This window comes from Canis lupus, chromosome 21 (genome assembly GCF_011100685.1).
Source record: "Canis lupus familiaris isolate Mischka breed German Shepherd chromosome 21, alternate assembly UU_Cfam_GSD_1.0, whole genome shotgun sequence".
Taxonomy (NCBI): domain Eukaryota; kingdom Metazoa; phylum Chordata; class Mammalia; order Carnivora; family Canidae; genus Canis; species Canis lupus.
Genome location: NC_049242.1, coordinates 44,657,353 through 44,672,834, shown reverse-complemented (window position 1 = coordinate 44,672,834; position 15,482 = coordinate 44,657,353). Strand labels below are relative to the sequence as shown.

Below are 15,482 nucleotides of genomic sequence, written 5' to 3'. Positions count from 1 at the left end.
GTCTAGTTTAACCCACTATGGTCAGAAAATATACGATTTCTGTCCTCTGAAATTGTATTTGCTTTATGGTCCAGGATACATTCCATTTTAGTAAATGTTTCATGTGCACCTGAAAAGAATGTGTATTTTGCTATTTTTGATGTAATTTTATCTATATATCAGTTCTCATGTTGATTGCATTGTTAAATATTCCATATTCTTGTTGCATTTTCTTTTTCCCACTTACTCTCAGTTATGAGAGTGTGTTAACATGGTTGTGGATTTATTATCCCTTTTAATTCTACCAACATTTTAAAAATATATTTTCTTGTATGTTATTAGATATACATCTTTAGAATAGCTAGGTATTCTTTTTAAAATTAACTTTTTTTCATTATAAAATATCTCAAACTCTTTATTGCATCTTGCCTCACTCTCTACTTTGCCTGATACTTGTATAGATCTGTATTATTTCATTTAAGTTACTGTTTCCATGGAGTATCTTTTCTTTCCACTCTGTGCTTTTCAACCTTTCTGTGTCCTTATATATAAAGTCTCAACAGATAGCCTTGGGATTTTACCCTGGCTACTTATCCTTGGTGTCCCTGGAACTTCAATATTTTCCCTAAGCCCGAAATCTGTCGAATGCTCAGCTCAGCTTTTCTCCCTTTCAGCTATTACTTTTGCTTTTGGAATTTCCAATTCCCTCAAGAAGAAAAATCATCACAAACACAGGCTTACCTCACTCACCATGTTTTTCTCCCCTTTCCTGGATACTGATTCCAAAAGGCTACAAGTCCCCATTTAGTAATTTTCTAGTATTTTCAACTTTTAAAACATTTTACCCAATTTTTCTAGTTGCTCTCAGAGCTTCCATGATCTGAACAGAACCCAGGCAATTATTACTGAAGTGTTATTTCTTTTTGCTGATTATTAAAGGGGTGAGTCCAACGTGTTCCCATTAACAATGTTTTCTGTAAGCTTTAATTTCTCCTCTTAGATTCATTTCTCCTTCCTTTTCCTTTCTGTTTACATCGCTGTTCTCTAACTTCTTTGGATGCTTAGCCTATTTTCATTTCGTTCTGTTTGAATAGCCTAACTGAAGGCTGTACACTTCCCCTAAAAGCAACCCACAAGTATTTAGTACAATCACAAAATTTGAGCTGCTCAGTACTTTTGGTCCCATGTAATTAAATTATATTTTTGATTTATTGGTTATTTCAAAATCGATCACATAATTTCTTAGTTATCTTATTATTTTCTAGTTTCATTTTATTGTAGACAGAAAAAAATCACCTTCTGACTGATTTTAGTCCCTCGAAATTTTCTAAGCTTTTCTAATGGCCTTGCATTTGGTCAGATTTTGTAAATGTTTAGAACATACGTGAAAAAAATTTCTATTCTTAGTTATTGAATGTAGCATTTTATGAAGGCAAATTGGCTCCATTTTTTTTAATCACATTGTTCAAATGATCAAGTTTCATTAGCCTGGTAAAATTTTGTTTATATGGTAGTTTTGGTTAAGCTGGAGCTATAATTCCCAGAAGTCTTTTCCTTATACGGTGTCCAGTTAGATTTGCAAAAGAGACAGAAATGAAGTTGCTGCTATTTCTCTCTGGAGGTCTTTGCGCCCCATAGATGAGGGACACAGACAGGAATCTTGTCTCACTCTTTGCCATTTCATGTCCCCATCTTCCTGACCAGCAGGGAAGCTGGGCTACAAACTCAAAGAAGTCGCTATACAGAAGCAACGGCTTTCCAAAGGCTTCGTCATTTGTCCTCCTTCCCAGTCTCATTTTAGCCGCTGAATATCCAGAACGTCCTTTAATTTGTCCACCAATAGAGTGTTCCAGGAGAAGTGAATACTTCCTTTCTCTGACCCTCCAAATCTCTCTTCCAAACCATTGCTCCCCACTTTCTTCCAGTTTCAAAAGGCCTATTTCCTATATCAAATTCTTTACAATATTTTGTCCTGATTAAATCCTGAAAATCTGTGTATTCCTCCAACCTACAATGTGTCTTTCATACATAGAATGTGATGTATTCACCTTAATTTCTAGCCAGTATGCACTTTTCTTGAATATACTGGTAAAAGCAAATATATTTTATTTCATCCTCTTTCTCTTTTTTTTAATTAAGTAGAAACTACAAGTTTAGGGCTTGTAGTTTTAACATATAAGATTTGGACTACTTCTGCACACTGCAGAATTAGAACAGTTATACAAACTTGGAAATCCTGAGTCTATATGCCTTGACACATGTCCTTGAGGAGCTGGAATGACAAGTTTGAGAGTTGTTATGAAAAAAGTGCTTTAGGCTAGGGAATTTGGCATTCTTAGGAAATTCTTGAGACTCATACCCACAAAAATGTAACCTGAGAGATTTTTTAGAGTTCCTCTCCCAAAGATTTTGTTCCTAGAGATCTGGGATAGGACCAAGGGTTATGCATTTCTCACAAATATCCCAGATAATTCCAGTGCACATGGTTGTGGGTTTCTTGTTCAGAAAGATGAGATTTTATTTTGAATATATCTCAACAAACTATTTTCCTCCCTGGGGCTTTCTGTTCACCTTTATCAACCTTCCAAAGTAAAAAAAAAAAAAAAAAAAAAAAAGGCAAAAAATGAAAGTACAGCTTTCTCCAAGTTTTCTGGACCATGCAGTCTCTTACTTTGAGGAATTTGCATCTTTAAATGTGACAAACATGTAATCTGGTGAATTAAACATGTTACACATAATGCATTTAATGCTTCTAAACAAAAAGAGGCTTAAAAACCTCTTAGAGTGCTATAATTCAGACAAATTATTTCAACATTTTACTGTAAGAATAAACTGAATTCATGTCAAAGTATTACTTTATTCATGGCATGAGTCTGAATCTCTTGAGATTTATGTACATGTTACTAAAGAGCAACTTTTCCTGCATAACCCCATACACATCTCCTTGGCGGAGGGAAAAAAAACAAAAGAAAGAAAAGAAAAAGGAGGACTTATTTTCTTGGTTAATGCCATGGCACAAAATCACTCATAGGGAAGACATTTCTAGTCAGATATTTTGGGGGGATGGAAAAAGGTATCTCATATACATTGAGCCGTGCTATTCTTTTTAATATTCTCATGAATTTTTACATAATGCTGGAATAATTGACATACTTGAGTTATCACACATAAAGCAGAAGAGTAAAAATTTGTTTAGAAAAAGGATAACATAATAGTTATAGTGAATCATGGTAGTAGACTTCAAAGACTAGTCAATGGGTACTTCTGGAAATGCTCTTTTCCTTATTAACATTCTTCGACAACATAGTAACTATTGCTAGTTAAAAAAAACAACTATTAAAGAGAGGGTCTTTCAAAACAACAGATTCCCCTTTTGAGCGAGCAGTACAAACTCTTCACCCTCAACTGGAGGCAATCAGCAGAGATTCAGGGCTACACATAGCACCGGACAGTACAAAAGCACTTTGGAATCAAAGTTTTCTTTTGACATGTGACAGTTTTCAAATTGAAACTTCTTTGGCTTTCCTCTCATCCTAAGATGACCTAGGAGAGACACTCCTCTTACTACCACATTTGCACCAGGCTGCCTCACAAATGCCTCTCCCGGTGGAAGCATGCATAGCTTCAGGAGAAAACTCGATTTCCTTCATCTTTTGTCCTCTTCTTTATCTTCTTCTTTCCATCTTCTCCTTGATAACTTGCTTAATAGCTTAGTTGAAGAAGAATGTTAAAGCCAAGAGGAATCATGAGATGCAGCAAAAATAAGACAGTGTCCCATCTCATTAAGATACCCCCTTCTTGATGGATTCCTCTAAAATAAATGTTTTGAAGTGGATTCTGCTTCTTGTGTGCAAAGGAAAACTAATGGAGGCAAGGATTAGAGATGACATTTGAAAGAGTTATGTCTTCTTTTTTTGTTTTTGCACTTAAAATTATTTCAAGTAAAATCTCAAATGGGTCCTGGAACATTTCTGAGAAAATGCATATGGGTTTTATCAGATGATAAAAACATCAACTTATATTTGGTAGTTAGGTGCTCTTAATGCAGCCCTCCCACAATAACCTGAGTTTAATTAGATAAGCCAAATCTACCTGAATTAATTTGGCTTTAGATTTTGATTAGCAAGTTTTTAGGAAAGTGAGGAATACTTGTATTTCATTTTAAAATCTTGGTAGAAACAAGGAGAAATTTCTTGGTAGAAAACTGAAACATGAATGCAAAGTATTTGCCAATAATATTTTAAAAGGAAATCTATACCAATCATAGGAACTGTTTGCTTGTCTTAAAATTAGTTCCTCTTTGCTGATTTTTCCATACATTCTAGAAACCTGAAACTTGAGTTGGTCTAAGATTGCAGTATACAGATAGCTTTGTGACTTAAATGTGTCTTTATTTATTTTAACACTCTAGGTATATAAATACAAACTAAAACTTATATCCAAGAAACCAATTTCCACACCATTCCCTATTTTTATTAGCACCCAGGAAGAAAGCAATACGTATGAGCTGTGCAGAGGGACAACACTGTAGAAACACAGAGTTTGATATGACAAGCCAAAGATACTGCATCTGTGGCTTATTTCGTAGTAACATTGACTGGTGTTCTCAAGCCACATAGGTCTCCTCCTCCTATGAAATCATTCTTCAATAATGAGATCATTTTAAATTACACAAACATGTTTTTGTTTTTTTTTTTTTTTATAAAATCTACCCAGTGGAAGACAAGTCATTACTCCCAATATTGGGAGTCTGTCTCATGGTTCTATAAAATTCATAATCCTCATTTCTATATGATTACTATTGACCATTAGTTAATACTATGTGCCAATACTTAATACTGGCAATTCTACAAAAATGTATTAGTATCAAATAATGAAACTACTTTAAAAAATATCTTGTGATAAAGTTTCTTTTTTTGTATGCAATTAAAAAAACACTGTTCTTAAAAAAAACACTGTTCTTTTGGAACTGAAGTATAATTTGAAGCTGGAGATGCAAGTACTATATCTGAACGGTATCTTTCACTTTATAGTGTTAAAGATATATATGAAGTATTTTTTAAGAGAAAGGGGAACTGGTGGACATGTGCCATAGGCCTAAGTATGAGAAAAATAATGCAATTATTATTATTTTTTTTACTTAGCTATCAAATTCATTATCCCTTTCTTATTTGGTTGATCTACTTTTGGTGTTAAACTCTGTGACTGATGTTAAATTGACAAAACAAGCTAGTATTTGAGATGTTACATCACATAGATGAACAGCACAACCATTTCTTGGGTGTCAAAGGCATAGGGACAAGGCACTGAGCATTGTATGAAGTGATGCATCAATAAAAAACAGTGTAAACCCATTAAAAGATTCAAGATTACCTGAAACAGAGAAATCTAATTTCATAAATAACTTGTACCTAACTTATACAAAGAGCTAATAATGCTCAAACAGGCTTCATGATGCAAAATACGCATTGTAGAAGAAAAATGATTTTTAAAAATAATTCAACGATTTTTTTTTCAGATTAAGGTCAATAAATTAATCAATATTCATTGTCCTGCATTCGTTAGCTACTAAGAAAACACATGGACTTCTCTATAACATCTTTCATTTACTTAAAGAACTGAAGCAACCTAACAACTTCTTAATGCTGTTTTCCAGATAAGGAAATCCAGCCTTGAAACTACTGTTACCAAAATGTTGTCTTTAAAGAACAGAGTTGTTAGTCTTTTGTTGAAACCCCAATGTTCAGTCTCTTGAAAAAAAAAATCAATTCTGCCTTGACCCGGAAGGGGAATCTGGGATTCTGATGGAAGTTTAACTTAGGATGATTTCAGGAACAAACCCCTGCCATGATATTTATCCAACATTTTTTTTAAGATGTGAGTTTTCTTAAGTCATCTGATTTTGGTTTTTCATTCACATAGTCTATGATGGCAGGATATACATGGCTCAGTAGGCCTCTTCACTTCCTTTCTTTTTGTCCCAACATTTTTTCTTGATGGGAAGGAGTTATAAAACAACCCAACAGAAGACCATGAAAATGTGCAGATGCCCTGGAATGTGATGGGACAGCCCAAGTTCAGTGTTTAATTCTAAACTGCAACATTCCATGATTTCCCAGTATTCTGATTCAACATGCCTTTCACAATCATTTCTAGAACTCCAGAAGACAGTATCTGGGGAGAGCTCAGTCAATGAAGTAGACAAGTGGTTTTCTTCCAACCTCACGAACTTGGCCTCTGCAAAAGTGTACAGAAACTCTGAATGAAAAAAGGAGGAGGAGGAGGAGGAGGAGGAGGAGGAGGAGGAGGAGGAGGAGGGGTGAAACTGACACATGCCTCTGGCCTCTGGCCCAAAACCCAGGGAAAATTGTGAAGCCAGACAGGCAACCAGTTGCTTGCTCATTATGTTGATTATACTGCTGATTTAGCCAGTTGTACTTTGTTTTCCTGGATTATGACTTGTTTGGCAAGTTCACTGGAATTAATTCTCAAGTTCTCTTTTAATTTATTAAGCTCAAAGTCATGGAGAATCTTGATAGTCATTAACTTTTCTCGCTTAATTCTGTCCAGAACATCTTTTGGAACATCAGGGATCATCCAGGCCAACAAAAATTTGACTAAAAACACAACATGCTGGAAGAAACATAAGAGAAAATCAAGAACACTGTTAGAACCATCAAATGTTTAGCAGGAAGTTCTTAAAATTCATTCAATAAACTGTGCTCAACACAGAAGGTATGAAGAAAAAACAAAAAGATACCGTTCCTGTCCTTGAACTTTCCCAGGAAAGACAAACATTAAACAAATATATACTAAAATGTGTAATTACAGAAATTTCAGTTGATCAGGAATATTAAATATGCTCTTTATCTGTGCTCACTTTTGAAAACCTAATAAAATATTTGTAAGGGGATTTTTAAAAATCGTCTAACTAACAAAGACAAAAGAAAGGAGGGAACAGTGGTAAAAGACTCAAGAGAGGGAAAAAAAAGCTGACACTTTGGGGCCCCTGGGTGTTTCAGTGGTTGAGTGTCTGCCTTTGGCTCAGGTCGTGATCCCGGGGTCCTGGGATTGAGCTCTGCATCAGGTTTCCTGCAGGGAGCCTGTTCTCCCTCTGCCTAAGTCTCTGCCTCTCTCTCTGTGTCTCTCATGAATACATAAATAAAAAAATCGTAAAAAAAGAAAAAGAAAAAGAAAGCTGGCACTTAAACTTCAATTGGTGATATGATGGTGGTAAAACCCAGTAAAACCCAGTAAGTCAAAAGCCAACTTTGTTTTAGATCTCAATAAAGCTCAGGAAAGATGGTCCTAAGGACTTTGAAGTGGGTGGGTGGAGTTGAAAACAAGAGGATTAGCCAACATTTGGCAAAAGGAAAAGTTGAATTTTCAGGAATTCTCTTCCATCGTCATCCAGGTACTATTTATCTCCAACCTTCCCCTGGCAGCAACTGAGTTAATTTACTTTGTGCAGAAATCAAAACAGAAAGCTGTGAACTCAGGAGCATCAGAGACAGTGGAGGATGGAGGAGAGGAACCAAACTGAAAACAGGGCAACTAAGTGAAATTCAGTGACTCCTAAGATCCCGAGTTTTCTTCTATCTTGCTCAGCTCTCAGAACACAGGCAGCCATAGAAGAGCTCCACAGAAAGGAGTTCGGAGGCCTTTTGTATGGGGAAAGTAAGTAGTCTATGAAATTAGAACTGCAAATACCAAAATTTTGTAGGTTTCAAATGAAAAGGTCCCCTCACTACCTCATCACTCTATGGTGAAAGCCACCAAGTGACATTCCTCCTGTACGCACACAAAGCCTATAATCAGTTTCATTCATTCATCCTTAACTACGAGCAGATTGCCTAAAATCAGCAAATACACAAGAAAGTCTTTAATGCAAAAGAAAAATATTGAAACAGACAAATAGAAACTAAAAGGAGACAGATAATAAAGGAGCAAAAGAACAGCAGAATAAAAAGACAAAAATATGGGACTGGGTGGCTCAGCAGTTGAGCATCTGCCTTTGGTTCAGGACATGATCCTGGAGTCTTGGGATCTAGTCCCACGTCGGGCTCCCTGCAAGGAACCTGCTTCTCCCTCTGCCTGTGTCTCTGTCCTCTCTCTCTCTCTGTCTCTCATGAATAAATAAATAAAATCTTAAGAAAAAGAGACAAAAATATGAGTTCATCTACTTATAGGAGAAAAAAAAATATTTACAATTTCAAAACAGGAAGTGTAACACCTGAATAGATCTTCAGAAAGACAGAACAGAGAAAAGAAGAACATAATAAAAAATAGTATGTATAAGCAAATTTCCTCAACTTGAAGGGTAGGCATGTTTTCAGGTTTACAGGGCTCAGAGAGGTGTCCAGAAAAACGAGTATTATCCAATAACAAGAAACAGTCTTGTGATGTTTCATAAAAGAAGGACTAGTGAGAGAATCCTTAACTCATATTGATTAATAAAAAGATCACAAACAAAGACTGGGGAATTGGAATGGTGTTGCATCTTATAACAACACCAACACTGACAGAAAATAGAGCACTGTCTTCAAAAATGTCAGAAATACCTAAATAAGGTTGGTTGAAAAATTTTCAGGGAAAATGACTTTCAATCTTGAATTGTAAACCATTTACTCATCTGTGAGGAAAGAAAAGAAATGTTCAACATTCAAGGTCTCAACAATTGACCACCCGTAATTTTCCTCAGAAAATTACTGAAAAATGAACTTCATCAAAAGAAACTCGTAAACCAAGAATGGGAGAAACACAAACTGCAGAAAATCCAGTTTTTCCAACAAGAGAAGGTGAAGAGAAGTTCTAGGATCCTGGTGAATCAGACCCTGGGATGACTGAAAACATTAATAAGAATAATAAAGAAAAATCAAGACAGCCCTGGTGTAACTGACCAGACTGAAAGGTGATCTAAATTTATGATGGAAAATATGGGAATGGAAGAGCGATAGAGTCGTACAGAACTGAGAGAAACAGAGACAGGAAAAATATGGGGAGGGGTATATGTAAGACTGCTCTCTTTTTCATCACGTAGAACTTGTGTGTGCTTGCATTAGACTTGGCTATCACTGAGCTTCATGGCACAGTGAGAAAGGGCCTGGCCTTTATTTCCCTCCCTTTCTGGACCTCACGTCTTCTGATACGGAATGACACTATGAAACTTACCCAAATCCGTGCTCTGCATTTGTTCTCTTTTAATGTGTGCCTTATAACCTAATAAGACTAGATATTCCACAAAGAGGGAAACACAATATAGTGGACAGAGCCGGGGCTTGGGAGTGATACACCTAGCATTGAAACCCAGCTCCAATATTGGCTGATTATCTTTAAACCCGCTGTAATTCTGTTGAGTCTCAGATTCATTTTTTTTTTCAGATTCATTTTTCAAGAGTGAATAATAAAGTTTAACTTACAAGGTCATTATTATAGTGTCTGGAACCAGTATGTAATAGCTGTTCAGCAAAATCAGTGGGTTCTCTTGTCCTTTTCCCTACCTCGAGGGAAGAGGCCGTATTTTTTCTGTTCTCTCTATTACCTTTATATCTTCAACAATAGTAGGTGACTAACAGGCAACAATCCATTGTGCTGAAAATATCCCTAAGATGCTTTTCAGGACAATGAATCCTTCCTTCAAAACAATTCGCTGAGATAATACTACTTTTCTGCTGAGAAGATACCTTTAGAAATCTGAAGGGAAAACACAGACTAACTGGAATGCAAGTTAAAGAGAAGCTTACTTCCATAACGATGATGAAGGTCATCTTGGCAGCGAGGACGTGCCAGTACTGCATATTATGAAAATATTTCTGTTCATGATCAGGAGGGTATCTGTAATCTCTGTACCTGAAAAAAAAAAAAAAAAACAGAATTAAATAAAAAATTAACTATAGCTTCAAATAGAAGACCTAGCACAAATTCTTATTATTTCTTGTAAGAGACACTTTTAATTGACTACAAAAGTAAAGTCATAGGAAGGTAACTGCTATTATGATACATTTCTTTTTTGTACAGATAAAAATCATGGCCACATGTTACTTATATTTAGTAGTTTGGTGCAGCAGGAGACACAAGTGAAACTTCTCTCCTGTCCTTCAAATTTCCCAAAAGAGTTAGCAAAACTCCACTCCCTCTCTTCCTACTCTTTAACACACTTAACTGAAACACATGGTCTCCTGTCATTAAACTGAGGAAATATGCTAATCCTCATCTTTTTTGGTCTTTTGAGACTGGGACTTGAAATTGTTGACCATTTCTGTTTTTTTAAAACTCTATTTTCTTTTGGCTTATCTGACACTGCATTGTTTTCATTTTTCTTACTATTCTTCTGGACTTTTCTTAGTGCTCAACTTTGTAAGCTCACTGTTTTCTACAAAGTTGCTAGGCATTGATTTCTTCAGAGATTTAGTCCAAAGAGGAAGTGATGAAATCAAGAACTGACACCTGTCCATGCTCTTACACACTATACTATGACTTCTCTATCTGCAAATCTAAAAATTTAATAATGGTTTGGTCTACCTGTGTGTCCACCAACATTTTGCTGTCTCTTTGCTGTTTTGCAGATGAAGCAGCTCATTTAAGGTTTAAGTGGTCTTGATGTACTCTCTCTACATATGTATATGTGTATATATATGTATATATATGTTATGATCTTTAGGTAGTATACATATAATTTTTATATCATATATACTTATTATATACAATCTTTGAATCATAGAGAAAAAAGATCCTCACAGTGTATAAGACGCTGAGTGTGGAAACAAGTTCACAAATCTAATCACATGCTCCCTGCATGGAAGAAACCCTTTAAGTGGGATGGGTAGTGAATTTATCATCCTACTTCTCCTTTTCTCACTCTATCTCTTTTTAAGAACATATAGTTAAATTCAAGTAGGTTAAATGCATATATAATAAATCTCTCCAGTAAATTTAGAAAAGAAACAATTCAAAATTGATATTATCTTTATCCATAATACTCTCTTACTTTTGTACATTCTACTTTTCCAAATCAGATCCATATGATGAGTGAATTCAAAAATTGATGCATTCTACCCAGGATATTTAGTGCCCCAAGTAAACCCTTCACATTGAAAGACATCGAGGAAATGGAGAACTTAAAAAATACATTTTACAAAGCAAAATTAAAAGCTAAGAAAACAAGAGGAAACCTGCAAGTGGTGAAGTCCCGTTTTTCCCAAGGGTGCAGTGTGGTTTGGAAAATCAGCTATCAGGAATGTTGACAGGCTATCATTGACATATCCTTTCATGGGCTCAGTGGCATCCTTTGAGTAGGCATAGTAGTAAACTAAACGGGGAATGATGTCCGATGTAAATGCAACAATAAAAGCCTAAAAGACAAGGCAAGAGGGAAACCTTGAGCTAACAATTTGGTTTTTAAAATCTGTGATTTGCGTATCTCTCAGTCCTATAGGGATGCAAATGTAAATGATTAAAATGCTATTACAAATCACGTTTATGTATGAGTCTCTCTTCTAAAACATGAAATAGTCCTTTCAGAGTGTTATGATTTGTATTCCAAAATTTCCCAGCTAAAGAGTGGCCTAGGTGAAAACTGAACCTAAATGCATGTAGCTCCAAAAGCTATTCTCTTTCCACCATGCCTTGTTATTTCTTATTATTTGTTTCACAGCACATTTCTACTGTCCTTAACCAAATTTATTTGCCTGAACCAACACCTTAAGCTAGGACAGTGTGTGCTCATGAGTCCTTGCATGCGTGTACAAGTGCACACACTGGTAGGTGGCTGGTGGGAGGCAACGGAGACAGAGAAGATCATGCCATGGTAAATTTCCCACAGGTCACTGCAATTAATTTCAGTATTTGATCCTATAGGAATGGTATTTTCCCATCCTTCCCTAAGCTCTGGGATAGTATAAAGAGCACATTTCTTTTAGGTTAGGTAATTCCACTTAAAACCATCTGGTGGGGATCCCTAGATGGCTCAGTGGTTTAGCGCTGCCTTCAGCCCAGGGAGTGATCCTGGAGTCCTGGGATCGAGTCCCACATCAGGCTCCCTGCATGGAGCCTGCTTCTCCCTCTGCCTGTGTCTCTGCTTCTCTCTTTCTGTGTATCTCATGAATAATAAATAAAAATCTTAAAAAAAATAAAACCATCTGGCTCTGCCTTCTACATTTTTAGTGGTAGGTTTTTAAAAAACTTTTAAGATTACATCTGTAGCTACTGGTCCATTCAGGTTTTCTATCACTTACTGAATAAACAGGCAGTTTTTATTTTTTGAAAAGGTGACAATTTCAAATAGATTTTAAAATTAATTGGAATAAAGAAACATACTGGTCTCATAATTTTCTCACCTGTATCTTATAACTCTTTTTTTCTTAATTAAGATTTTCAGAGTTTTGTTTACTTTATATGTCTTTTCAATAAGCCAACTCTTGATTCACTTAGAAATTATACTGCTTTTTATTTATTTTTCAATTTTATTATTTCTGATTGTATCTGTATTAATTCTTTCTTACTACATTCTGTTGATCAGTTTTACATTTTTAAGTTTCTGAACTCATGCTCATCTCATACTTTCAAGTCTTTTTAATAATAAAGGCATTTATTGCTATGAATTTTTCTGTAACTGTGGTTTTAGCTAATTCCTATAGGTTTCCATCATTTTAATTAAGTGCTCTTTATAATTTCAATTTTGCCTCCTCTTTATACAATAAAGCTTACTTAGAAGTGATAGTGTTAGGTGGTTAGATTCTTTTATTATCTTTATTATCAACTTCATTTTTATACCATTATTGTATGTAAATATATATTGTAAAAATTTCTGCTTTGGGGAATTTAGTTTTATCATCATTATTTATCATCATAAGTGCTCCATAAACATAACACATAAACGTTGTATATTCTCTATCTGTAGCATACAACTTCATGTATAATCAAGCTTTAACTCTGTTATTCCAATCTTTTTATACCACTACATCTTTTCTGTCTACTTTGTCATATGCTGTCAAACTGTATCGTGGTTATTTCAAGGAGACAGGTTTTACAATTTTCCTTGTATTTAAGAGTTTGCATGTCATAAATTTCTCTATGTCGTTTAGTGTACAAAAGTGTAGGGAATGGGGGCACCTGGTGGCTCAGTCAGTTAAGCATCTGACTCTTGATTTTGGCTCAGGTCATGATCTCAGGGTCATGAGATCAAGCTTGGTGTCAGGCTCTGTGCTGGGTATGGAATCTGCTTAGGATTCTCTCTCTCTTTGCCTCTGCCCTGACCCTGACCCCCATTCATTCACATTCTCTCTCTCTCTCTCTCAAAAAAAAAAAAAAAAAAAAAAAGTATAGGGATGATTTATTGTCATGGACTGTCATCATGATGAAATCAACATAAAGACTGAGTTAAACACCATTCACATCTCCCCATCCCCAAGAAAACAAAATAAAATACAAGGCCTTCCAAGCAAAATAGGTCCACTTACATTAGTTGCAACAGAAAGGACAGTCATTCCATAAAGAATGTCTTGCCAAACACCTATGCTATGAGCTTTAGCAGCTACGGGTCTCCTGTACTGAGTTGTAAGTTTCCAGGCGTCCACACGGATCTCTATAATGTTATTCAAGAGAGCAAGGAGAGGAGCCAAAGGAAAAGAGGCCACAAATAAGGTAACAAATCCAAACTGGATAACTGTAGGGAAAAAAGAAAAATTACTGAACTCATTATTGTGAAGGAGAAAAAGGAGAAAACTCTGCCCAAATCTTGCAACATCCTCATTTTGGAGGACTCTACACCAGCAAAATGCTCCAGGCCTCCTTCCATTTGCCCACTTCCTCCTCCTCATTGGAAACAATAGTGACTTAGTTGCTTGCTAGAACAGAAAGGAGAAACTGGGCGCATACAGCTCAGTTCTGTCCTTGCTCTTTCTTTTGACATCTACTTGCCTGAGGAAAGCATCTCTTCCTGTTAGATAAGAGATTCTCTTTACTCTTCTTAAACGTAGCCTTTTATCATGGGCTACATTTAGATCAATGTTGGTCTAGTCTTTACACTGGTATTGGCATATTAGTGGGGTAATCAAGTTTTTCTATCCTGCTGAATCTTTGAGATGAGGGATAATGACTGATTCATTTGTATGCTTCCAAGAGCCAGATGTGTTGGGTATATAAACATATTCAACTACAAGCCTTATGAACAAATACACTGTTTAAGGTTTGAAGACGCTAACAGATGAAAAGGCAGTGCAAAGGAAGATACTTAAGAATAAATCAGAAAATGAATCATCTAAAGCATTAGAAACATATAAATTATATGTGGGCCAAGAAAGTATATATTTTTCTGCAATGAGGTATTTGTTAAGGTCTCGGTCCTCTATACTATCTTGACATCTTTCTAAAGAAATGTTATTCTCTTTTCTCATTAAGACCTAACACCAATGTAAGTTAGCTTCTCTTCCCATTTTATATAGTCCTCTATTTTCAGATGAATCTCAAGTGTTTCTGGATTTCAGCTTTTCTCACAGGAATTTCTCAAAAGAATTAGTCTTGCCATTTACTAAACCAACTGAACACCTCTAGTGAACTAAAAGAAAATTCAGAGGAAATGTTCAGTAGAAACAGCTTGGTTCAAATCCTACATTTGTAGGTTCAAATCCTACATTTTTTATCTATAATCTTTGTGGCCCATGGCACAAACTGACCCATTCAAATTTCAGTATTCTTTAAAACAAAATGCAGTGAATAAGGATTACTTGTGGAATGTTTCAAGATTAGGGATAATGTACATAAAACATCTAGAATTAACTCAGCTATGTCTCAGTAAATGGTAGTTAATTTTCTTATGAAAATTTTATTTCGTTTTTTAATTTCAGTGATAATCCCAAATTCATTTATGCACAAGTGGATTTGATACTTATACAATTAATTAAAAAATGCATCCCATAAAGCAAAGACTATCCAATTTTACAACCAGCTATATGAAACAGACTTCTCCTGACTTGTCCTATTTATCTATTTCAATCCAGGTATTATGTGTATGTATCACAGTGGAGAATCAGTAACAATTTTAGGTCATTTTTTCATTCCACCATGCTTCTATGGGCCTTGAGAGTAAGTTGAGAAAATTATCCTCCTTAATTCACCAGACAAGCAGAGAAATAACTAGAGAGGAAATATTTAAATGGACTTTATAAGCAGCCTCTATCATCATCCCTCCTAAAATTTCACCTCAAAATCTCTTCTCTATTCAATCTTTAGCATTTTTTATGCATTTCTTGTGTTCAATGTGAACTTCCCCTGCACAACTGTTTTTAGCCTGGTTCTTTTGAGCCTAAATGTATGTCAGGAAATGTCCTTCAACTTATTCTCTCTCTCTGGACTGTCAGTGAGGCGAACAGGAGAGTTATGCAAGCTAATTTGAGACAGGAGTTGAGAAGTGAACCTTACTTTATTTGGTTCAATAACATTCACATTCAATTGATAGGAAAAATATCTCTAACATTGGTGTTTTGAAACCAAACTTTATTCTGCAT

General features: G+C 35.5%; 1 protein-coding gene across 1 annotated transcript in view; it reads right to left on the bottom strand.

Moving 5' to 3' along the window:
* Positions 1 to 6,390: 6,390 nt before the first annotated feature.
* ANO5 (anoctamin 5) overlaps positions 6,391 to 15,482 on the bottom strand; it is a 70,849-nt gene continuing 61,757 nt past the window's right edge. Inside the window, 5 exon segments of the mRNA NM_001168413.1 lie at positions 6,391 to 6,612; positions 9,723 to 9,828; positions 11,151 to 11,178; positions 11,180 to 11,330; positions 13,437 to 13,642. Coding sequence (NP_001161885.1) covers positions 6,391 to 6,612; positions 9,723 to 9,828; positions 11,151 to 11,178; positions 11,180 to 11,330; positions 13,437 to 13,642 — 713 coding nt within the window.